The sequence below is a fragment of the Natrix helvetica genome, assembly GCF_964273705.1.
Source record: "Natrix helvetica genome assembly, chromosome: 12".
Lineage (NCBI taxonomy): Eukaryota > Metazoa > Chordata > Lepidosauria > Squamata > Natricidae > Natrix > Natrix helvetica.
This window is the reverse complement of record NC_138556.1, coordinates 12,850,083-12,873,960: the sequence shown is the minus strand read 5'-3', so window position 1 is coordinate 12,873,960 and position 23,878 is coordinate 12,850,083. Positions and strand designations below refer to the sequence as shown.

Below are 23,878 nucleotides of genomic sequence, written 5' to 3'. Positions count from 1 at the left end.
AGATGGCTCAAGGTTGCAACTGCTGCTCCCTTGAGCAACTGTTAAGGTGTGTCCTGTTCTTTAAAAAACAACAAAGAGAGAATGACGATATTAGTTAATGAGTATGTAACAACATTCTGCTTCATTCTCAATCCTACACTTCTGAAACTGGAATCTTTTTTTTAAATAAACCACAGTGACTTTTATGCTTGTTGTAGACACTGTAGGAGGAAAACCATGCTAGTCTACTGGGCCACGAAATCAAGCATCTGATAAGAGCTTTTCTGACTAATACTTTTTATTAAAAGACATAAGATTCGGTGAGCGGCAGCTGTCTGCTGTTGTAAGAGTGAGTCTCCTTCATGACTTTTATAGTAATTCTGAAGTATTTACTGTATTTGCCTTCAAAGCAGTGGTTTTCAACCAGAGCGCTTGTGCTTAGTGTGCCATGAGGATTTTTGTCTTATTCATGAAATTCTAAGTGTATAACTTAATAAAATTGTATAACATCCCATGAAACCACGTCTGACACATTTAAAAATGTGTATTAATACTTTTTGGTGTGTACCACAGAACTAGTGTTTCATTCAATATCCTCTTGAGGATCCAAAAAGTTGAGAATCTGCCTCTAAATAATTATAGAAAGTCACTGCCACCTGGAGTCTACAACCAGAATCACAACGAAAAGAAAAGAATAAAATAGTGTAAAGAAAGGATGAAGCTTGTAACCCAATGTATATGTAGTTGCTTAGAAACAGTCCTGTTCATTTTTTAAAAAATTCTGAATATGACCTAGGACCCTGGTGTATTTAATACAGCTAAGGGCACATATCACACTAAAACAGAATCTGATTCCCGCATTATAATAGGCTATAAACAATGGATTACAAACTATATTTTTCCTTTGTTTTTTTCCCCTTATTTCCTGCCTTTTTTTTGATAAATAAGGTGTCTAACACACCTACAATTTCACCCTCCTCCTATTTCTCCCCCACAACAACCACTTTGTGAAACATGTTGGAATAAGAAAGTTTGGCTCAAAGACAAACTATTGGCTTTCACTTCTAAACTGGGACTAGAACTCACCGTCTCCCAGTTTCTAGCCTGGTGCCTAAACCACTAGATCCGTGATGGACAACCTATGGCACGCGAGCCGTTGCCCCGGTTCATCTCCGCCGTGCATGTGCGCGCACCTCCCATCAGCCAGCTTGTCTTCAGGTCTCTGCCATGCATGTGCAGGAGGTGCGGCACATGTGCAGGAGCTGCGCGCGCATTGCATTTGGGGGTTCGGGCATGCGTGCATTCACACATGTACATACACGCTTTGGGCACTTGGTCTGGAAAAAGTTATCCATCACTGCACTAGATAAAACTGGCTGTCTGCTTGGGTCACACCATATGCTAAGCCATAAGCAAATCAATTGTGTTTTGTGGCATGAATTTAGTATAATGTAGCAGTAAAAGTACTGGGCTAGGACTGAGGAGTACATGGTAGAAATCAAAGATATCCGTGAACTGAAATATGGTAAGGGTCTTTACAACCCACTAAGTCAGAGGGAGTTTTGCAAACTCAATCAGCACTTTTAAGTCGCAGCTGAAAGTGACATATGAGTGCTACGTAGCAGTTAACTTGTTCTGCTTGAAAAAGTTGTTATAAGGGGAAAGACAGGATGAAGGAACCATCTTTACTGTCTTCAGCATCTCTAGAGGAAAGTCAGGATACAAATGTACAAAAATACAGAATTCAAAATGGTTAACGAGGCATAAGGTGACTAAGATTAGGCTGCAGAACGTGATTTCATTAAAATTAAGGAATTTACATTTGATGAACCAGCTACAAGGTCTGTCAATGACTCCATTTTTATGTCAAAGACTATGTCCATTAAATGTCATGATAACACTATTAATGTCAAAAGCAAGTAGCCAAACACCGGTTACTCATTCTTTTTACTCTAATTGGTGGTATATAAACTCATTGCCCTAAAAATCTGTTCTGGTATATTGAAAGAAACTCTATAAACTTTCCTTTCAGATTTTCCAAGCATTTCCCTCAATTTCTATTTCATTCTTGGTTTTGCTGAATCTTACCACCTTAAAATTTCTTTTAAGCAGTGTGTCTTGTTCAGAAGCTGGGTGAATTTGTGCATAAACACCAAAGATTAATTATGGGCATATTTAAAGAAAGTTAGCTCTACATAATTTTGACTGATCATCCTATTCTGCCTCAGTGTTTGCTTTGCTTCTTTCAAAATTCTTTTTATGGACCTCTGTTAACCAAACTTTTTTGGGAGCTCAGCTCCATATTTAACATCTATGAGTCATCAAAACTTTCCTCTTGCCTCATCAACAGATATATCTGATGGTTCCCAGGTGCAGGATTTATGCCATTCCTGAAAGTCCCTTCCAAGTTTCTCTGAAAGCAAGTAGTATCTTGGCCCTTCTTAGTCAAATACTTACAACATTGGCAAAGATTATTGCAAAAAAATAAATAAAAATCCATGCTGGCTTGATGCTTGAGACTGAAATTACTACTCCTAGAAATAACAATTGCAAATAAAAACAGAGGCATAAACATTTTACATGGTTGATTGTTAAGACACCGAGCTTGTTAATCAGAAAGGTCAGCAGTTCGGTGGTTCAAATTCCTAGTGCCACGTAATGGAGTGAATTCCCGTTACTTCAAAGTCGGAGATCAACGGGACAGAAGAACAGCTGGAACATGTTCCCAGTGTGCGCATGTACAGAGCTGCCAGGAGAAGGTAACAGCTAAGGAACAAGGGTTGATTTGGGAATAAAGCCACAGGTGGACGGTGAAAATGGCTCCTCCCATAGGGAATAAAGAGGAGCAAAAGGGGAGTGGAGTTTGCAGGAGACAATTAATTCAATTCATTAGGGTGAAGATCTGTTCCTGACTTCTTGCCAAGTATTGTCTGCTACAGAGTGGCATTGGAAGATATTAGCCTGGCAGCTCTCCAAGCCTGATTAAGGTCTGTAGATGTGAAATCTCTTGAAAGACTGTTGGCGGGGACTTTGCTGGAGAGGAATTCCCTTTAACCTAAAGAAAAGAGGTTTTATCGGGACGAGGAGTCGGCTTCGTACTTTTGGGAACATACATTTTCCATATAAGGGGATAAATTAAAGCAAAACGGAGCGGGTGGGTGGCTGGATTATAAACGGCACAGCGGTGCTCGCTTCTCAAAGGTTTCTTCTTTAGTGTGTCATGTAAAGAGAAACCAGTTTGCCCAGCTGCAGAATTTACACTCCGACTTATTTCATGCTCCTTTCGTTGGTTAAAATATTCAGATGCTGGCTGTAAGAACACTGTTGTGACAATTCGTGGAAAGTATTTAGAAGCTTTGAAACTCTTTCTTGAATTCCTGAAATATATCACTGACGAATGCGGTCAGCCACTGAGAAATGTTTGCCTCCACCACACAACAAATTACATAAACTCTCAAGTGTGAAACATGTCGGCAAATTCCACCATTTGGACAAGCGTCGTATTCTGGTTTTAAGGCACTTGTTGCGACTGGCTGAAGGACCTGTGATCCCAGGCATTTTGTGGCATAAGCCAAAGTCAGTAGCTTTCCTATTGCTGTGTTTCTGAATCCAATTAAACGAATCATTCCCTTAATACAATCTTATGTTTGATAAACGGGGCTGATTTGTGAGTTCTGCAATTGGTTGAGCTCCCTAGATGAGAGTAGAGAATTATAGGTGAATAGAATAGAATAATAGAATAGAATAGAATAGAATAATAGAATAGAATAATAGAATAGAATAGAACATAATTCTTTATTGGGCAAGTGTGATTGGACACAAAAGGAATTTGTCTCCAGTGTAGAATAGAATAGAATAGGATGGGATGGAATAGAATAGAATAGAATTCTTTATTGGCCAAGTGTGATTGGACACACAAGGAATTTGTCTTGGGTGCATAAGCTCTCAGTGTACATAAGAGATATAAGTGATAAATCATGATCATAATCATCATATGATCAAGATGAAATATGATAGATCTTAATGTCTGTATTCTACACTGTTTCTTCCATAACTCATTTAAAACAGAGACTGGTGCAAACACAACTCAAACAATGGTGGTGTTTACTTTCTCTCTGTTCCCCTCCTGAATTTTTAGCTACAGCTACCAAATGCACAAGGAACGCGGTGGCTCAATGGCTAAGACGCTGAGCTTGTCAAATCAGAAAGATCAGCAGTTCGGCGGTTCGAATCCCTAGCGTCGCATAACAGAGTGAGCTCCCGTGACTTGTCCCAGCTTCTGCCAACCTAGCAGTTCGAAAGGATGTAAAAATGCAAGTAGAAAAATAGGGACCACCTTTGGCGGGAAGGTAACAGTGTTCCGTGCACCTTCGGCATTTAGTCATGCTGGCCACAGGACCACGGAGACGTCTTTGGACAGCGCTGGCTCTTTGGCTTTGAAACAGACATGAGCACTGCCCCCTAGAGTCGGGAACGACTGGCACATATGTGCGAGGGGAAACTTTACCTTTACCCAATGCACAACCAATCTTGGAAACTGAAAAAAAAAACTTTATTCTCTAAATTTTCATTGGCCCAAGGAAGATACAGGTAGTCCTTGACTTACAACCGCCACTGAGCCCCAAATTTCCATTGTTAAGTGAAACAGCATCAGCATCACTTCCTTGCAAAGAAGACTAGATTTATGCAGCCAAATGCACATGGTGGGAGCATTTCACTTGATGGTTACTAGCGGGTTTTGCAGTTGAAAACTTATGCATACTCCAAGAACATGTTTATTTAATTTACGGTAGCCTTCTCCTGACCTAGAGGCATAGTACATAAGATTTGGCTGCAGAAATTGTGATAGAGAGGTTATTTCCCTCTGCTGGCAAAAATGGCAGTTTGTTGTTTCAGCTGTTACACGAATTAACATGCCATCCCGTGGATGCTTATTACTAAGAGTCATAGCTACTGTGGCTTACTGCTTTTTATTTACCACCTGAAGGCTTTTAAGTAATTTAATGGGGGCTGCTTGAAATGGAGATGAGCATTGTAGATTAGAACTAATTCAATGGAAGGATTAAAAGCAGGAGAAACCCTAACAGTTCAAGCAACAATCCCAAAGGTGCTTTTTCTCCAAGAGGCAATTTAACACTTCCTTCTTTTTCTTTGAAAACATTTCGCTTCTCATCCAAGAAGATGAAGACGACCTCCGAAATGTCTTCAAAGAAAAATCCGAAACTCCAGTTGCCTCTTTTAGAATAGAATAGAATTCTTTATTGGCCAAGTGTGATTGGACACACAAGGAATTTGTCTTTGGTGCAGATGCTCTCAGTGTACATAAAGAAAAATAAAATAGAATGCATTCATCAAGAATCATAAGAATAGAATAGAATAGAATAGAATAGAATTCTTTATTGGCCAAGTGTGATTGGACACACAAGGAATTTGTCTTTGGTGCAGATGCTCTCAGTGCAAAAGATACATTCGTCAAGAATCATAAGATGCAACACTTAATGATAGTCACATGGTACAAATAAGCAATCAGGAAACTATCAATATAAATCCTAAAGATCCAAGCATCGAAGTTACAATCCTGCAGTCATAAGTGGGAGGAGATGGGTGATAGGAATGATGAAAAGATTAATAGTAATGCAACCTTAGTGAATAGTTTGACAGTGTTGTGGGAATTATTTGTTTAGCAGAGTGATGGCGTGGGTGGGTGGGGGAACTTCTCCTTGTGTCTAGTTGTCTTGGTGTGCAGTGCTCTTCAGTGTCGTTTTGAGGATAGGAGTTGAAACAATTTATGCCCAGGATGCGAGGGGTCTGTAAATATTTTCACTGCCCTCTTTTTGACTCCTGCAGTATACAAGTCCTCAATAGAAGGCACGTTGGTAGCAATTGAAAAAGCACTTTTGAGACAACCATGACCTGGGTGACTGAAATTCTCCATAGACAGTTCAGCAACAAGATTATAATCCAGATATTGGTATGCACAATCCAATGTAGCCAAGAGATAACAGGGAAGGCGTGCAGAATTAAGTCTTTTCCTGAGCCAGAGACAATGCATAGCTACGATTCATTCTATGCCATCATGAAAAAAAAACGACCGTACACAGGATCCACGAACGGGCAAACGCGCGGTGGGAATTCTGCCTCGTTCAATAAATTGCAGCTAAATAAACTGCGATTTAGATGCCAAACAGATCAGGTTGTCCATCTGGTATTTGTCGCCCTATCCCTTTGGCACGGGCATTGAAGCAGCCCAGTTGAATCCTGGTTTAGCTGCTTACCTCCACGATCTCCCAGCCCCACTCCTCCGCCAAATATATTACTTTCCACCGGTGCACATCCCAGGAAGAAGCTATGGGAACGCCGCCCACGCTCTTGCACGCGGAGGTAAGGCGCGCACCCATTCACACGTTCGCGATTCCCGCGTCTTCTCTTTCCGACGTGCAGACTCCCCGCTCCTTCGCTCTCCCCCCACCCGCCGCGCGCCCCGTCTCCAAGTGATAACAGGACGTGGGCGTCCCGGAAAGCTTTCATGCCTTTTTTTTGCATAGCTTGCGCCGACGGACCAATAGGCGGCCGAGATGGCCTCCCTGATATTTGCATAGCGGTCGCGGCGGGCCAATGGGCTGGCAGGGCTCGGAGCGGGTTTGGAACGCGGTGTTGCAGCCAGCTCGATTGCTGCCGAGCGCTGCCGAAACGACGCCGAAGCGAGGGGATCCCTTTCGCGAACCCGTCGTGGGGACGGAGCTCGGTGCGGGGGCTGCCCTGCTCTTTTTTGGGGAGGGGGGGCGGAGACTTGGGACTTACGCCTTCTCTGCTGCTGCTACGTCCCGAGGTGGAAGCATGTCGGTGGCGGGCTTGAAGAAGCAGTTCCATAAAGCTAGTCAGGTAAGGTAGAGAGGAAATCTAATGGGTGTGTGTCTGTCTGTCCGTCTCCCTTTCGCTCTCTGAACTTGCCTGTTTTCTTGCAGGCGTTTCGTTACCCCAAACTGATCCCCAAAGAGTTTTTTTCCTCTGAAGACATTTCGCTTCTCATCCCAGAAGCTTCTTCAGCTCTGACTGGGGAAGGGAAGGATTTACGGTATATTCCTTGCTGGCAGCTGGTCCTTGGCGTCCTTTTTAAAGAGAGAGAAGATCCTTCAGCCAACAAGGCTCCACATACATTTCCACTGCTCAAGTTGATCTCCCAGGGCACAGATCAACCTCCAAATTGGCTTCAAGGACTCTCTGAAAAGAATGCCAACGACCAGCTTGTCTTCAAGGGGTAGAAGTCCTTCCCTTCCCCACCATCTGGTCAGAGCTGAAGAAGCTTCTTGGATGAGAAGGGAAAAGTCTTCAAGAAAGGTACAGTATCACTCAGTGTGGGACGGAGGGTATAATTGGCTAAAGCAGGGGTGTCCAAACTTGGGAACTTTAAGACTTGTGGACTTCAACTCCCAGAATTCCCCAGCCAGCTGGGGAATTCTGGGAGTTGAAGTCCACAAGTCTTAAAAGTTCTCAAGTTTGGCCACCCCCGGGCTAGAGGAAGGAGGAAAAAAAGTAAGAAAGCAATAAAGAAAAGAAGAAAGATCAAGAAATTACAAAACAACTACGAAACTGGAAAATGAATAAAAGGTGGAAAATACAAAATAGACTGTAGACAATAACAGTAGGCAATAAAATGATATAAGGTGATTTAAATGTATATAAAGGTTGTTATATATGGAATTGATAGAACAGATATATGAAAGTAAATATGTATGTAGATAGATAGATATAGTTAGATAAGATTTATATGTACAGATAAAGGAAACAATGGATATGTCAAAGAAGTATAATGTGTTGCAAAGATGCCGTGTTTGTATAAACAAAATTAAAATTTCCCACCTCTGGGAAAACCATGACCCTGGATGACTGAGAATCTCCATAGGTGTTTATCCAAAGTAGATAACATCATCAGTGCTACCAGCACTGTAAGAAAACAGGCAAGCTCAGAGACCCAGATATTCTCCTTTATTAAATCTAATGGGGTTAAACACTGCAATCCGCCTGGCAGAGCTGAGAATGAGGGCATAGGCACCCTGTAACTGGATTCGCATGGCACACTAAACCCCTGTAGAGTTTATTACTGAGACATTTGGCTGTGTAAACCCAGCCGGGACATTTCTATTGTGGCCTGCCAGTGGAGCTAGCAGCAGATTCGGACAGTGAGGAGGTTGGGGAGGAACATGGGCCAGTCCTGGAGGCTGGGGAAGGCTCTGATGAGGGCTCTGTGTCGGTGGCAGAGAGGGGGCCTTATCCGAAGGGATGGTCGATGACTTGATTTTCCTGCCAACTTTTCCTCGTGAGTGGATTATTTAGAGACGGGCGGCAAATACATCTAATAAATAAACAAATTTAGGTCTACATCTATACATTAACTGACTCTCTCTGTTCCTCTTGGGAGGGACTCCGGATTAAAAGTTTCCCCCATTCTCTGGGAATTGTCTCTATAACTCAGAGCAAAGTTGAGTTTGCAGCCCTACTTGCTCAGTGCTGCAACAAATTTCTGTGCCCCTTGTGCATGGGCTTACGTTTTTCAAATATTCTTGGAAAGGTAACATGTGTGAAGGGATACTAGAAGTCAAAGGAATTCCCAAGCAGCCTTTGGGGCACTCCTGTTGCCCAGGGATAGCAGCCAATTCCACTCCAGCATGTTTATTTTTCCAGCAAGTCCCTCTGGGAATTTGCTTCTCTTCTCTCACTTGAGATGCTGCCCCTGGTTGCTTTGAAGGTGATGGAGTTGGCGGGCTGGGTGATGTGGCTGCAGAAGACAGCAGCTTCTGTTGTTTTAATCCTTAGCAAGGTGTTGCTTCGTCATATTCTTGTCCAGAGCTGGATAGGTGATTTCTCCATTGGTTTTTAGATCCCCGTTGCCCCTTGGTGGGGGCAAGTTTTATGTGCATTAACATCAAAATATTGCTTTTCCTTTCTGGATGGGGTTTTTTTTCCCTAATAAGGGACACTTTCTTCTTTGCAACTTGAAGCTATGTGGACGCCAACTCTCAGAATTTCCCAGCCAACCATACTGGCTGTGGAATTCTGGGAGTTGAAGTCTGTACCTCTGGGAAGCAGCTAGCTTGGGAACAGCTATTTTAATTCCTCCCCCCCCCCCTCCATTACTTCAAGGGACATGGTGGCTCAGTGGCTTAGACGCTGAGCTTGTCAATCAGAAAGTTCGGCAGTTCGAATCCCTAGCGCCGCGTAACAGAGTGAGCTCCCGTTACTTGTCCCAGTTTCTGCCAACCCAGCAGTTCGAAAGGATGTAAAAATGCAAGTAGAAAAATAGGAACCACCTTTGGTGGGAAGGTAACAGCGTTCTGTGCACATTCGGCGTTGAGTCATGCCGGCCACATGACCACGGAGACGTTTTCGGACAGTGCTGGCTCTTTGGCTTTGAGATGGAGATGAGCACCGCCCCCTAGAGTCGGGAACGACTGGCACATATGTGCGAGGAGAACCTTTACCTTTAACATTACTTCGGGGGGGGGGGGGAAGCTACTAAAATTAAACCTCTGCAAGAAGAAACCTGCCATTCAAACCTTTAAGGTTTCTGTCTAATTTTTTGATATCAAGTATGCTTATCCTCAACCTTCATAGGGATTTTTTAAAGAGATAATTTCTTTCCCACCCTGTTATCCTTAAAACAGCCAATAAGATAGATTAGGCTGACAAATAATAATTGGCTCAAGGTCAGAATTTTAAGACCCTAATTCTTCTTGGCCTGAGACCCTAATCTGTAGCGCACATTGTGTCTCAACCAATACAACTACTCAGTAAAGGTTTGCATATAGGTAATGTTTCTTCTTAAGCAGAACTGACAACAGTTATCTCCGGAATCTGAAGGAAGAAGGGAAGTTTTTTCCTCCACTCTTTAAGATGCTAACAATGGCTTAATAATCTTCATCTGATGCTTAGATAAGGGAAGGATTGTATTGTAAAATAAAAGGACCTGCATCTGCATAACAGACTAGTCGATTAAAGTGCATTGAGTCAGACCCAGGTCTGATGACTACATATATGAATAAATGCCCACAACTTTTTAACTCAATCTATTCCAGCCATCTTGATGCCCCCCATTCAATTTATCCTTTGCCTTTTTCATCTTTTGCTTTTTTCAATCTTGTCAAGCATGGCTTTCCGCCCCCCCTAGTTCGTCATAATTTTTATTATATGCTCAAGGCCTGTGAAATATCCTGTTGCAGATGATTGTCTCAGGGGGATTTTATTGATTGATTTAGTGTGTGAAATCAAGTGCTTTTCCTAGGTTTGCAGACCATGATGAGCTGTTCCTGACCTGGTTTTTCAAATTAGGAAAATTGTTGTGTTAGTTGCAAAGTCGTGTCCGACCCCTCGCGACCCCATGGACAACGTTCCTCCAGGCCTTCCTGTCCTCTACCATCCTCTGGAGTCTATTCAAGCTCATGCCGACTGCTTCAGTGACTCCATCCAGCCACCTCATTCTCTGTCGTCCCCTTCTTCTTTTGCCCTCCATCTTTCCCAGCATGAGGCTCTTCTCCAGTGAGTCCTTCCTTCTCATTAGGTGGCCAAAGACTTGAGTTTCCTCTTCAGGATCTGGCCTTCTAAAGAGCAGTCAGGGTTGATCTCCTCTGGGACTGACCGATTGGATCCCCTTGCAGTCCAAGGGAGTCGCAGGAGTCTTCTCCAGCACCAGAGTTCAAAGGCCTCAGTTCTTTGGCGCTCAGCCTTTCTTATGGTCCAACTTTCACAGATGCCATTAGTAACCACCTCCAAATCCCAGATCTGTCTCCTCTCTCTTTCTCTCAAAAGTTTAATTTTAAACATTGGGCGCTGTCCCTGGGAAGACTGATTCCTTGAATCCCGTCTCAGGTTTTCATTGCTCTCCTCCATAAATTTAATTGTTTCTTTATTCCTTGAGTCCAGAACACTACCTTTAACTGTTCTTGAGCTCAATTATATGTCATCTTCATGGACAACTCAGAGTTCATTTCCTTTGTGGTTAATGTTACTTTGGGATACTTAATGTGTATCATTAATCTAATTAAAAAAAAAGTTCATCACGGGCTTTTCTTAGTCCTCTTTATTTTCAGAGGACAAAATGCCATCCTCTGCGTGTCTCAAATTGTTAGGGGGTCAACTTCCAATTTTCATTCCAACTGCCCTATTGTCTAATCTTGCCTCCCCTCTTGCATTTGTATACATTAAGTGGAGCTAGAGACAATATGCTCCCTTGTCTTTCTTACATTGCTTTTCTGAGTCTTTTCATTGCTTTTCTTGAGGTTTTTTTCCCCAGTTATTACAGTAGCTATTTGTTCATTGTAAATGTTCCTTAGGGGGAAAAAATAATAATTAGATGTATTCTGATACAGACATTAACCTTAATCGTTTCTAGATCTTTTGGGGGCTTCAAATTCTTTTCGGAAGGGGTGCTTGGAGTATGAGGGAGAACGAGCATGGCATCTATCTCTGGCAGCTAGATGGGCAGCATATAAATTTAATAAATAAATAAATAAATAAATGAAACATCTGCAACTCACTGAAACAGCCACTTCTTTCTAGAATCGTGGCACCTTGGAAGCAGATGTGTTGGGCTTGCATTTATTTTATTTCATTTTATTTACTTGGTTTGTCAGACGTGTACAAGATAGCAGGTATAAGTATGTCCGTTTGACATGGACAAAGGAAATGAGTACAAAAAAGTGGGGACAGTAGGACAGGGACGGTGGGCACGCTGGTGCGCTTATGCACGCCCCCTTTACGGACCTCTTAAGAATGGGATGAGGTCCACGGTAGACAGTTTGAGGTTGAAGCTGTAAGGATTTGAGGCTGTAGCAACGGAGTCAGGTAGAGCATTCCAGGCGTCGACCACTCTGTTGCTGAAGTCGTGTTTTCTGCAATCGAGTTTGGAGCAATTTACCTTGAGTTTGTATCGATTGTTTGCCCGTGTATTATTGAGGTTGAAGCTGAAGAAGTCATTGACAGGTAGGACGTTGTAGCAGACAATTGTGTGTACTATGCTTAGATCAGACCATAGGCGGCATAGTTCCAGATTGTCCAAGCCCAAAATTTCGAGCCTGGTGGGATTCTGTTGTGAGTAGAGGAGTGGAGGACTCTTCTCGTGAAATACTTTCAAATGAAATCAGGGCTGCCCTTTTCTCTGACTGTCCCAGAGGTTTAGATAATATGGTTTTTTTTAAAAAAAAAAAATCCCTAGCTTTCCTTTTTAAAAAGAAAAGTTACTGTTTGTTCCACCAGTAAATTGCTCATCGGCAACTGTTAGGCCTCCTTTCTGATGTCAAGAACAAAAGAGGCATTCTTCATAGAAGTTTGACTAACCGCAACGTAAGCATAGCCGAGCAACACGCGTACAATAGCTCTAATGCATCTCAAGAGTATAAAATATTCTCTGTGGGTTGCACTGGATTTGTTACACTGCTGAATCATAGATGGAGCACGTAGATGAGGTAGCCCCTGACACATTGCAGGAATAAAAGGCACGGGTTTGTGTAAAATACGTGCATGCTAATTGGTGGCTAGAGTTGGTGATTTAGTAATAATTGTCATCACGTGAGTAAAAATGGAATGACTCTTTAAGATAAAACGTATCAACTATAGAGGGTAGGTGGGTGGATAGTTGATATGGTAGCAGAGACAGAAAATTGGCCCTTTGGAATGTCCAGGCTGATGGCTTGAAAGTAATTGAGAGGAGTAAAGTAGAGTAGAGTAGAGTAGAGTAGAGTAGAATAATGAATAGAATAGAATAGAATAGAATAGAATAGAATAGAATAGAACAGAACAGAACAGGCTTCTCTAGGCTTGATTGTGTAGTGGCCCCTTTACAGTATATTTGCCTGTTTTATTCGGGCTTTGTCCAAGACAATCTGGAACATTGGTGGTTCTGCTTCACCAATAAACCATCCTTCCAAGCAGTCTCCATGTTTCCAGGGTCTTTCTTCCCGCTTGGAACTGAACCCTGAAGGACATTTCTTCAAACAAGATTTTCCAGTACATGGGAGTTTCCATGTGAGGATCTTTTCCCCCCCACCTGTAATCAGATTTTTAGACCGGGAAGGATATTGCATTTTTAACATTCCAGGCTGTGTTTATAGATGTTTGCTACAAATATTTCATGCCATTTTATTTAGGGAGCTGCCAAAACTGCCTGTGTTCCTCTTAAAACTTCTTAATCCTTAAACTGTTGGTGTTCCCCGCTCAAACATGGAGTGATAAAGCCCTCAAGGCAAGTTCCCAAATATTTTTAAAAGGTCTTCTTGCACCCACTTGGCAATAATCAAGAGTTTCTCAAATTGTTCATAAGCTCATTACAATTGAATTTTTTTTTAAAAAAATATCTAGGCCTAGGTTGACAGGACACATTAAACATTCCTGATTTACTTGATTTTTCATAGAGCATTTTATAAGTGTGTTGTTTTGCTATTGTTTTGATTTATTGCGTTTGCTGCTGTACACACGCTTGGAGAAGAAAAATAAAACAACAAAACAACAAAATAAGAAAGTGGGAGTGAGAATGGTGGCAGTCCAGTACCGTGTTTTCCCGAAAATCAGACAGTCTTATTTTCTCTTGACCCACCCACCCCCCAAAATAAGCCCTTGGCCTTATTTTCGGGGAGGTCTTATTATTTTTGAGATGTAGGAAGCGGCGAGCGTGGTCACCTCATGGCAGCTGCTGTGTTGCAATATTTTCAGGGGGGGGGGCTTATTTTAGTGCATGCTCTCAAAAGCCCAATTGGGCTTCTTATCCGGGGAGGTCTTATTTTCAGGGAAACGGGGTATTTATTTTTTTGACTTCCACCAATAGCATCTTGCTTGTTTCAATTGTTGAAGGAAAACTCTTTGAAATGTGAGGCATTCTCTCTTTCGAAGGTATGTTGTTTTTGCATGCGAGCAAATGGCAAACGGGGAGGCAGATCTTGGGGTACACTTGATGATAGATTTTTTTTAAAACTAGAGATGGGACAGCTTCAGCAGACAAGGTTTGTGATACATACACACTGCAGCGGGTGTGCGATGTCACTGCCTGGTGGGAAATAAGCCAGAGGATCATGCTTGAGTCCCTCCTGACTCAAAGGGCCCTTTGTCTGTCTGCTCCATCTTATCAAAAAAAATTGTTTCCTACTGTCCCCATAGTTGAATTTTGCTTCTTTCTAACCGCACTCAGCAAGACCCAAGTGCTGTGTCAGCTATATTAATGCAAGCAGTCAGAGTGCTTTTTTAAAGCATGATTTTACCTACATCGACCCAACTGTTCTGAATGTAACATCTGCTCCACTGGGACTGAACTTCAGATGTGCCAGATGCAAGATCAGTGGCATTCTTCAACACACATCCTTCAACATGGAATATTGATACCATGATTGGGTACTCAAGAAGCAACGGATGGAAATTAAGCAAGGCAGAAGCAACTTAACAGTGTTCCAGTATCTCAGGGGTTGCCACAAAGAAGAGGGAGTCAAACTATTCTCCAAAGCACCTGAGGGCAGAACAAGAAGTAATGGGTGGAAACTCATCAAGGAGAGAAGCAACTTAGAACTAAGGAGAAACTTCCTGACAGTGAGAACAATTAATCAGTGGAACAGCTTGCCTCCAGAAATTGTAAATGCTCCAACACTGGAAGTCTTTAAGAAGATGTTGGATAGCCATTTGTCTGAAACGGTATAGGGTTTCCTGCCTGAGCACGTGGTTGGACTAGAAGACCTCCAAGGTCCTTTCCGGCTCTATGCTGTTTGAATTGAGGCCTCCTAAAGCACCTGCCATTGAGATCAAAGTTGGGAATCCTACAACCTGCAGAGAAAGAAGAACAGTTTATGACTGCAGGTGGTCCTTCCTTGTAGCAGGTGGATATTTAGAGTCCCGAGAACCTTTCACTAGTTTATTTATTCCTCCATGCTTGTCATTCTTCAGCGGCTCACAAAGATGTCAGGGCGTGCCATTGAGAAATTCGAGGAAGAAACTCTGCAACAGAATATTATTTACCCAACCAAAAGCTTCAGTTACACAGAGAGCTCACAACTGCTGTAACAGCTTGAGGTGCCAGCCAGTTCTGCCCCACCCCTGAGCCAAAGCTGCATTCAGATTCACTTTGAGGCAGGCAAAAACAATAACCTGCAATTAAGTTCAGGCTGATTACAGGCTTGGATAGGAAAGGCCAAATAGGATGAATTCCACTCAAGCCCTAAGGCTGCAGCAAAATTCCGGATGGAAATTATTTAGCGAATTGGGGATGCCCCAAACACCCTTGTGACCTATAAACAACATTTATTGGCTCAAAAACTTTTATTGACGGACTCTGGAGCGTTGGTTTAGATGGTGAGTCATGAGATTGCAGATCACACTTCTTGAACGCACACTATAAAAAAGATGTTGAGACTCTAGAAAGAGAGCAGAGAAGAGCAAACAGGATGATTAGGGGACTGGAGGCTAAAACATACAATGAACCATTGCAGGAACTGGGCATGGCTAATCTAGAGAAGAGAAAGACCAGGGGGAGACATGATAGCAGTCTTCCCATATTTGAGGGGCTGCCAGAGAAAGGAGGGGGATAACATATTTTCCAAAGCACCTGAAGGCCAGACAAGGAATAATGGATGGAAACTGAACAAGGAGAAATGTTGAACCTGGAAATAAGGAGAAATGTTCTGACAGTGAGAGCAATCAACCCATGGAACAGCCTGCCTTCTAAAATTGTGGGAGCTTCATCACTGGACTGATGAAGAGGCTGGCCTGCCATCTATCAGAAATGGTGTAGGGTCTCCTGCTTGAGCAGGGGGTTGGGCTAGATGATCTGCGAGGTCCCTTCCAACTCTGTTATTCTGTATCTGAGCATCTCCTCTAGGTGCCGAGTCTAGAAAAATCCCCATCCTCAAAGCAAATGGGATCTTGCTGCTTGTTGTCTACACCTGGTTGTCTAGCTCTGCATTGATTACCCAGGGCAACTTGAAAATGTCTGGACTCCAACTCCCAGAATTCCCCCCAGCATGGGGAATTATGGGAGTTAAGTCCAGACATCTTCCAAGTGGCTACGGTTGACCAACACTGGCCTATAGGGATTTCTGGACGTTGAAATCCACATTAAAGTTTCCGAGGTTGACAGATGCTGGTTAAGAATGGTGCTTCTGTTTGATGAAGAAACTCTTCAGCTTTTGCAGTAGCCTTTTCTCCAATATTACCATCTCGTAAGTTGCTTTTCCATGCATGTTCACCAATGCATCACACAAATATTAATCCATAAGTTGTTTTCTTTAGAGCCCACTAGTGCACCCAAAACTTGTGCTCGTTTACATTTAGCCTACCCTCTTGAAATTAACAAACCTGAATAAAATCAACAGATCACATCTTCTTCTCAAACTTACTTTTGTTTTGGAAAATACATTTTGTTTCACCTCCCTTTTGTGCAAAGTTTCTTTTCCCCGGTTGCCAAGCTGTGAAAACAGAGTTAAAGCATCAGCCAGGTTTTTTTAAAAGAAGCTACTTGTAAGAAGGTGTTTTATTTATGTGACGGTGGTGGGATTTGGCCAAACTAGGAATCTGGAGTTTTATATTTGTCTTTTGTCTCCAGCTCCAGAACAGAAAAAGGAAAGTGGTGAGGTCATACCTGGGCCCAAACAGAAGCAAAAATTAAAAAAAATAAGCTTTTGATTTGAGAAGTAGGGAAATGAAAAGGAAAAGAAAACCTTTCAAAAGCTATATTGTTGCTCTCTTGTTTCCACCACAAAGGTTTGCTCTGAATCTTACATTGTGTCCTGGGAGAGTTGCTTAATGTTGCTTCTCCCTTGTAGTAAGCAACAGCCTCATGTTGTTGCAACCTTGTGGTGCTTTTGTTAAAATATTGTCCCACCATGTCATTGTTACAGGGACTGGAGAATTGCACAGGCTGATCTTTCTTCTTCCTCCTCCTCCTCCTCCTAAAAAAAAATCACATTGCAAGTTTACAAAGAACAGATCCCCACCTCCCAAAGCAATCAAATATTCAAGGACTAACATTGTAGATCAGGTGGCCTGAAGTATGGGCAATGTTATTGTGTGGGGAGAGTTGCTATGAGCTTCAAGATTATGACTGCATTTTATCCCAGGTTTCTTTCTCAAGTGTTCTTTGTTTCCCTTTCTTTTCAGCAAGGTAGTAATATTTGCCTAAGCACAACAAAAAGCTCTTTTAAAAAGGAAATGGCTTTTGCTATATAGCTTGGCTACATGCTCCAGAAGCTCAATGGGATTAATTTTTGGGCAGACACGCATAAATTGGCAAGTACAACATTACAAGACTCCATTGCCTATACTATTTGGGCTTGTAGGAAGTTATCACCCAGCCCTCTCCCAGAAAAATGAAATATCCTAGGAATATTGAAAAGGCAGAATATTATATTTTCCTGGATGTGAAAAAGGGAGAAATACATTTTAAACACAAAGTAAATTCCTGCAGCTTCCGGCCCATCCCCACTTTGTCAATGGGCCATTAAGAAAGCCAAGCTAGTCAACTTTACATAATAAAGAGTTCTCCCCTTCAGCTCCAGGGGGGATGGGAATGAAGGCATGATAATATAAGCCTTTACTCAACTGACCACATGGCATCTGAACTCAATCAAACCTGGATTCAAAACTCAGCCTAGAGGGTTGCCCTTGCATGGGCCCATGTGAGTCTGGCAACCAATCAGAATACATTTCTTACACAGGAACAGGAAACAGATAGGTGGGGCAGAACAGATTATAAAAATCCCTGCAAGCCCTTCTTCTTCTCCTCTCTTCTCTCCTCTTCTCTCCCCTTCTCTTCTTCTCCACCAACATTGAAGCATGTGATCACCTTTTCTGTTCAGGACTCAAGCCAAGTGGTCCTGTCCACCATTAAAACCATCTTTCCAAACAGCCTCCATGTCTCCAGTGTCTTTTTCCCCACTTGGAGCCCAACCCAGAAGGACATTTCTTCCAACAGGCTCAAGATAGTCATTGTCCCATCTATCTTCTCATTCTCCTCCTCCTCCTCCTCCTCCTCCTCCTCCTCCTCCTCCTCCTCCTCCTCCTCCTCCTCCTCCTCCTCCTCCTCTCTGATTGACCTTTCTGATCAACAAGCTCAGCGTCTTCGCCACTGAGCCGCCGCATCCCTTTAGATAACAGAATTCATCGGAATAATTAGGTAGAGAACACAAGGGAATGGACTGCGAATAGAATACAGACAATATGACTGGTAGGTCCATTAATTTGGACAAAGGGCATGTAAGTAACTGTCTCCAGAGGCCAAAAGCCCCAGTTTGGCTTCCTGGTTGTCATCACAAGTATTATGTCACTTTAAAAACAGGCTATTATTGTATCTGTGAGAATGTGCTTACAGAAGACCGTTACCTGGTAACTTTCAATTAAACTGCTCCCCTGGGGCTTGTGATTGTTGACTTGACTTAACATAACAAGATGAGTGGCCCCCATTAACCTCTGCTCGAGAGACAGCGTTGAGGGAACACAGTTCTAAGAATTCTGTTTATCAAATTACGGAGTGTATTCACTGCAGGTAGTCAGGGTGAATGCTTCTATATTAATGGATCTGGCCTTTCGTACTGTCGCTGCTGCAGTTACACACTCCAAATAGCCATGTTAGTATGGACCGTGGGACATCCCTAGATGACTTTTTTGGCCTCACAAGGAAGAGGGTGTATATGGTAGAGAATTCTTTCTGTTGCGTTTGGGTTAATCGACACAACCACAATGAGATGGATATTGTAACAATCCTCAGCAGGCTCATTCTGGGCAAGGAGTGGGGAAAAGCCATGGTGGCATAATGGTTAGAATGCAGTTGTTGTTGTTAGTTGCAAAGTTGTGTCTGACCCATCACGACCCTATGAATAACATTCCTCCAAGCCTTCCTCCTCTACTATCCTCTGGAGTCCATTTAAGCTCAGGCCTACTGCTTCGGTGACTCCATCCAGCCACCTCATTCTCTGTCGTCCCCTTCTTCTTTTGCCCTCAATCTTTCCCAGCATGAGGCTCTTCTCCAGTCAGCCCTTCCTTCTTATTAGGTGGCCAAAATATTTGAGTTTCATCTTCAGGATCTGGCCTTCTAAAGAGCAGCCAGAGTTGATCTCCTCTGGGACTGACTGGTTTGATCACCTTGCAGTCCAAGGGACTCACAGGAGTCTTCTCCAGCACCAGAGTTCAAAGGCCTCCATTCTTTGGCGCTCAGCCTCTCTTATGGTCCCACCTTCACAGCCATACATTGCAACTGGGAAAACCATCGCCTTGACTAGACCCACTTTTGTTGGCAGGGTGAATGCAGGCTAATTCTGCCATCTATCAGCAGTTTGATTTTCAGTGGCACAAGGCTGACTTGGCCTTCCATTCCTCTGATGTCGGTAAAATAAGAACTCCGATTGTTGGGGTGCAAATCTTTTAAGTTGGAATGAACAGGAGAATCGGTTTAGTGCTGAATTTTGACAGGGCCACCTTGTCAAAGCTGGGAGGCCGAATAGGGCTTAGCTGATAGTGCAATCCCAACCAGTTCTGGTTTATTACATTTGGGTGAAACAAATCATGGTTTAGCATGGCATTCGAACCAGGAAACTCACTCACTCTCTCTCTCTCTCTCTCTCTCTCTCTCTCTCTCTCTCTCTCTCTCTCTCTCTCTCTCTCTCTCTCTCTCTCTCTCTCTCTCTCTCTCTCTCTCTCTCTCTCTCATAATGGTGGTCTCAAGAAGTGGAAATGGAGTGCTTTTCTTTTGTCTGGATTGCACAAATGTAGCCCCTTTGGTGTCCACGCAGCCCCGAGTCCCTTTGTGGAGAGGGTGCGGCCTATAAATTAAATTAATAAATTAATAAATAAATTGTTGTGCATTCATTGTAATTGTAGTGACTGCTGTGCCAGTTGAGTTATGAGCAGAAGACATTTAAAGGAGGTGTGATGATGGTGGGACGAAGGGACAGAAACTCTTGTCGTTCCTAGAAACCCGAAGATCTATGACTATGAGGAAACATCTGCTACAACCTGGTGTGGTTTGGAGGTGGAGCTGGTAAAGTAGAGGTCCAGAAGCGATAAAGAGGAGGGGGCAGGCCAGAAAGATAAGCTGGGGAGGGGAGATAAGTCTCGTTCTTGCATCTGAAATGGGAATTCCCTCGACTGGCAAAGCAACAACTTTTGTGAGACCAAGAGCAGGCACAGATGATACGCTGAACAGGGCAATAGCCAAACACATGTTCACCAAATGTATGGAGGAGATGCACACACATACATGCACATTGAGCCGTGGTGGCGCAGTGGTTAGAGTGCAGTATTGCACGCTACTTCTGCTGACTTCTGGTTGCCTGCAATTCGGCAGTTCAAATCTCACCAGGCTCCAGGTTGACTCAGCCTTCCCTCCCTCCAAGGTGGGTAAAATGAAGACCCAGATCATTGGGGGCAAATAGGCTGACTCTGCAAACTGCTTAGAGAGGCTGTAAAAACACTATGAAGCGGTATATAAGTCTAAATGCTATTGCTAGCTTCCTTTCCTTCCTTCCTTCCGTCCTTCCTTCCTTCCTTCCTTCCTTCCTTCCTTCCTTCCTTCCTTCCTTCCTTCCTTCCTTCCTTCCTTCCTTCCTTCCTTCCTTCCTGCTAGACTGCAGCATTGCAGGCTAAACTCTGCCCACTGCCAGCAGTTCGATCCTGACCAGCTCAAAGTTGACTCAGCCTTCCATCCTTCCGAGGTCTGTAAAATGAGGACCCAGATTGTTGGGGGACAATGTGCTGACTCTGTAAACCGCTTAGAAAGGGCCTTAAAAGCACCGTGAAGTGATATATAAATCGAAGTGCTATTGCTACTTGGGGTTATCCCAAAGGTACTTTTTCAAGAGGCAACTGGACTTTCTGTTTTTTTCTTTTCTTTAAAGACGTTTTGCTTCTCCTCCAAGAAGCTTCTTCAGAGCTGAATAAGCTTCTTGGATGAGAAGCAAAACGTCTCCAAAGAAAAAAAACGGGAACTCCAGTTGCCTCTTGACAAAGCACCTTTGGGACCACCATGCCCTGGAGGACGGAGAATCTCCATAGACTTTGGTATGGTGCTGTACCACTGTTGATCGTTATTCTTTTCCTCCTGCAGCTTTTCAGTGAGAAGATCAGTGGAGCAGAAGGGACAAAACTCGATGAAGACTTTCAAGAGATGGAGAAGGTAAGGCAAGTCTGTGGTACTGGCTGCTAATTGCAAGGTACTTATTTCTAATTATAACTCCAGAGGCCTTTTCATCCTTTTTTTTTCTAAAATAGGCCCATAGTTAGGTAATGGTCTAGAGGAGACCAGATTGGCACAAGCCTGTGTGTAATCTACAAAAGAAACAGTCCCTGTCGTATATTGTTAAAGATCAGCGATGGTTCAAAATTGAATTCTTTTGAATCCAGCATCCTGACTCATGCCCAACAGGGGTTGTTTCAACAACCTTAGAAATCAATAAAGAAGGATATTTGTAGCTCAGGGTTGAAATGAGGGGTCCTTGGTGCTCGTTGTCCTGCAGACGTTTCATTACCCAACTAGGTAACATCATCAGTGCTAGACGGATGTGGGGTTTGTGAAGTGGAGAAGAAGGACAGTAGGGTACTTGGTGTTCTCTGAGCATGCTTGTTTTCTTGCAGATGTTTCATTACCCAACTAGGTAACATCATCAGTGCTAGACGGATGTGGGGTTTGTGGAGTGGAGGAGGAGGATTGTGGGGTCCTTGGTGCTTGTTTTCTTGCAGACGTTTCATTACCCAACTAGGTAACACCATCAGTGCTAGGACTGTGATGATGTTATGTAGTTAGGATAATGGAACGTCTGTAACAAAACAAGCAAGCTCAGAGAACACCAAGGACCCCTTAACCTTAGAAATGTTTCACGTTCAAAACACTTCCAAAATGATCCAAACAGCCCGTTTCCAATTTAGGAATCAAAATCGGAGGCGTTGAGTAAAAAGTGGCTCCAGTTGAAAAGGATTTGCACAGCCCACCTAAAGATATTTCATTTTCCTCTTGCAGAAAATTGACGTCACTAGCAAGGCGGTGGCAGAACTTTTATCCAAAGCTACAGAATATCTCCAACCTAACCCAGGTAAGAACAAGGTAGTTTGAGTGACTTCCAGATGTTTCAAACGACTTGAGCACCAATTGCGAACCAATCCGACAGATATCTGCCTCCCCGCTGCGTTTCGTTTTCTACGGATGTTTTTATGTTGCAATAGTTTTATTGTATATATATATTTACTCACTGTTTATTGGTGGTCCTTGGTTTACAATAATTCATTTAGTGGCCCTCAAAGTTACAACAACACTGAAAATAACAGTGATTTACAACTGGTCCTCGCACTTATCACCGTTGCAGCATCCCTAAGGTCACATGGTCAAAATACAGGCGCTTGGCAAGTGGCACATATTTTATGATCGCTGTGGTATCCCGTGTCATGTGATCGTCATCTGCAGTCTTCCCAGTCAGATTCCAACAAGACTCTAGAAAGAGTGCAGAGAAGAGCAACAAAGTTGATTAGGGGACTGGAGGCTAAAACATATGAAGAATGGTTGCAGGAACTGGGGATGTCTAGTTTAATGAAAAGGAGGACCAAGGGAGACATGATAGCAGTCTTCCGATATTTCAAACGCGGAGGCATAAGGAATTATATTGTGAGTAGAGGATTCAGTAGAGGAGTAAAGGGACGTGGTGGCTCAGTGGCTAAGACGCTGAACTTGACAATCCAAAATGTCGGTGGTTCGAATCCCTAGCGCTGCATAACAGAGTGAGCTCCCGTGACTTGTCCCAGTTTCTGCCAACCTAGCAGTTCAAAAGCATGTAAAAATGCAAGTAGAAAAATAGGAGCCACCTTTGGTGGGAAGGGAACAGCGTTCCATGTGCCTTCGGCATTTAGTCATGCCAGCCACATGACCACGGAGGTGTCTTCAGACAGCGCTGGCTCTTCGGCTTTGAAACTGAGATGAGCCCTGCCCCCTAGAGTTGGGAATGACTAGCACATATGCGCGAGGGGAACCTTTGCCTTTAGAGGAGTGAAGTACTCTTCTCGTGAAATGCCTCTGAACCCGCTCAATCGTCTCAGTGACATTCCAGGTCTGGAGACATGAAGTCAACGGGCAGAAATGTTTTCCAGACGATATAGAAATCCCAGCGTATTTTTTAAGCTTTCCAATATTAATCTCTCTCTCTCTCTCTCTTTTAAAGCCTACAGAGCTAAGCTAGGAATGCTGAACACTGTCTCCAAGATCCGAGGGCAAGTGAAGGCCACAGGATACCCACAGCCGGAAGGATTACTTGGGGACTGTATGCTCCGCTATGGGAGGGAACTGAGAGAAGACTCCACCTTTGGTGAGCTTCTGCAGTCACGCAACATTGTTTATGTAGTTCTTGCAAGCAGCACTTAGTACATCCGGATGTTGAAGGAAAGGGCGGGTCCCTGCCCTGGTCAGCGGACATGATAGAGATACAAGATGCAAAAGAGGCCTCTGTCTTTTTACATGGTGGTCCTTAAAAGGGGTGCACCATGTTCAAGGACTGTAAATGAGACTCAGGTGTGTTAACTGAGATGTGCTGTAGCTGTGCTGAATGGGGATGATGGGAGATGTAATCCTGGACTCCTATAAGAGCAACAAATTGTGCCAGGTTTTGCTTAAGAACGCTAAAGCTTCTCTCTCTCTGTGTGTGTGTCTGTCTCTCTGTCTCCCTGTCTCTGTCTATCTGTTTGTCTCTGTCTGTCTGTCTCTCTCTGTCTCTTTCTCTCTTTGTCTGTCTTTCTGTCTTTCTCTCTCTGTCTCTGTCTCTGTCTGTCTGTCTCTCTCTCTCTCTGCCTCTCTCTCTCTGTTTGTCTTTCTCTGTCTCTGTCTGTCTCTCTCTCTCTGTCTGCCTTTCTCTGTCTCTGTCTGTCTCTGTCTGTCTCTCTCTCTCTCTCTGTTTGTCTCTGT

At 43.3% G+C, this 23,878-nt stretch overlaps 1 protein-coding gene across 1 annotated transcript in view; it reads left to right on the top strand.

Annotated features, from left to right (window-relative positions):
• The first annotated feature begins 6,670 nt into the window (after positions 1-6,670).
• The window catches only part of SH3GL3 (SH3 domain containing GRB2 like 3, endophilin A3), a 27,071-nt gene continuing 9,863 nt past the window's right edge, over positions 6,671-23,878 (top strand). Inside the window, exons 1-4 of the mRNA XM_081964794.1 lie at positions 6,671-6,861; positions 21,044-21,112; positions 21,953-22,025; positions 23,142-23,285. Of these exons, the coding sequence (XP_081820920.1) occupies positions 6,817-6,861; positions 21,044-21,112; positions 21,953-22,025; positions 23,142-23,285 (331 nt within the window). The 5' untranslated portion in view covers positions 6,671-6,816. The remainder of the gene's footprint in view (positions 6,862-21,043; positions 21,113-21,952; positions 22,026-23,141; positions 23,286-23,878) is intronic.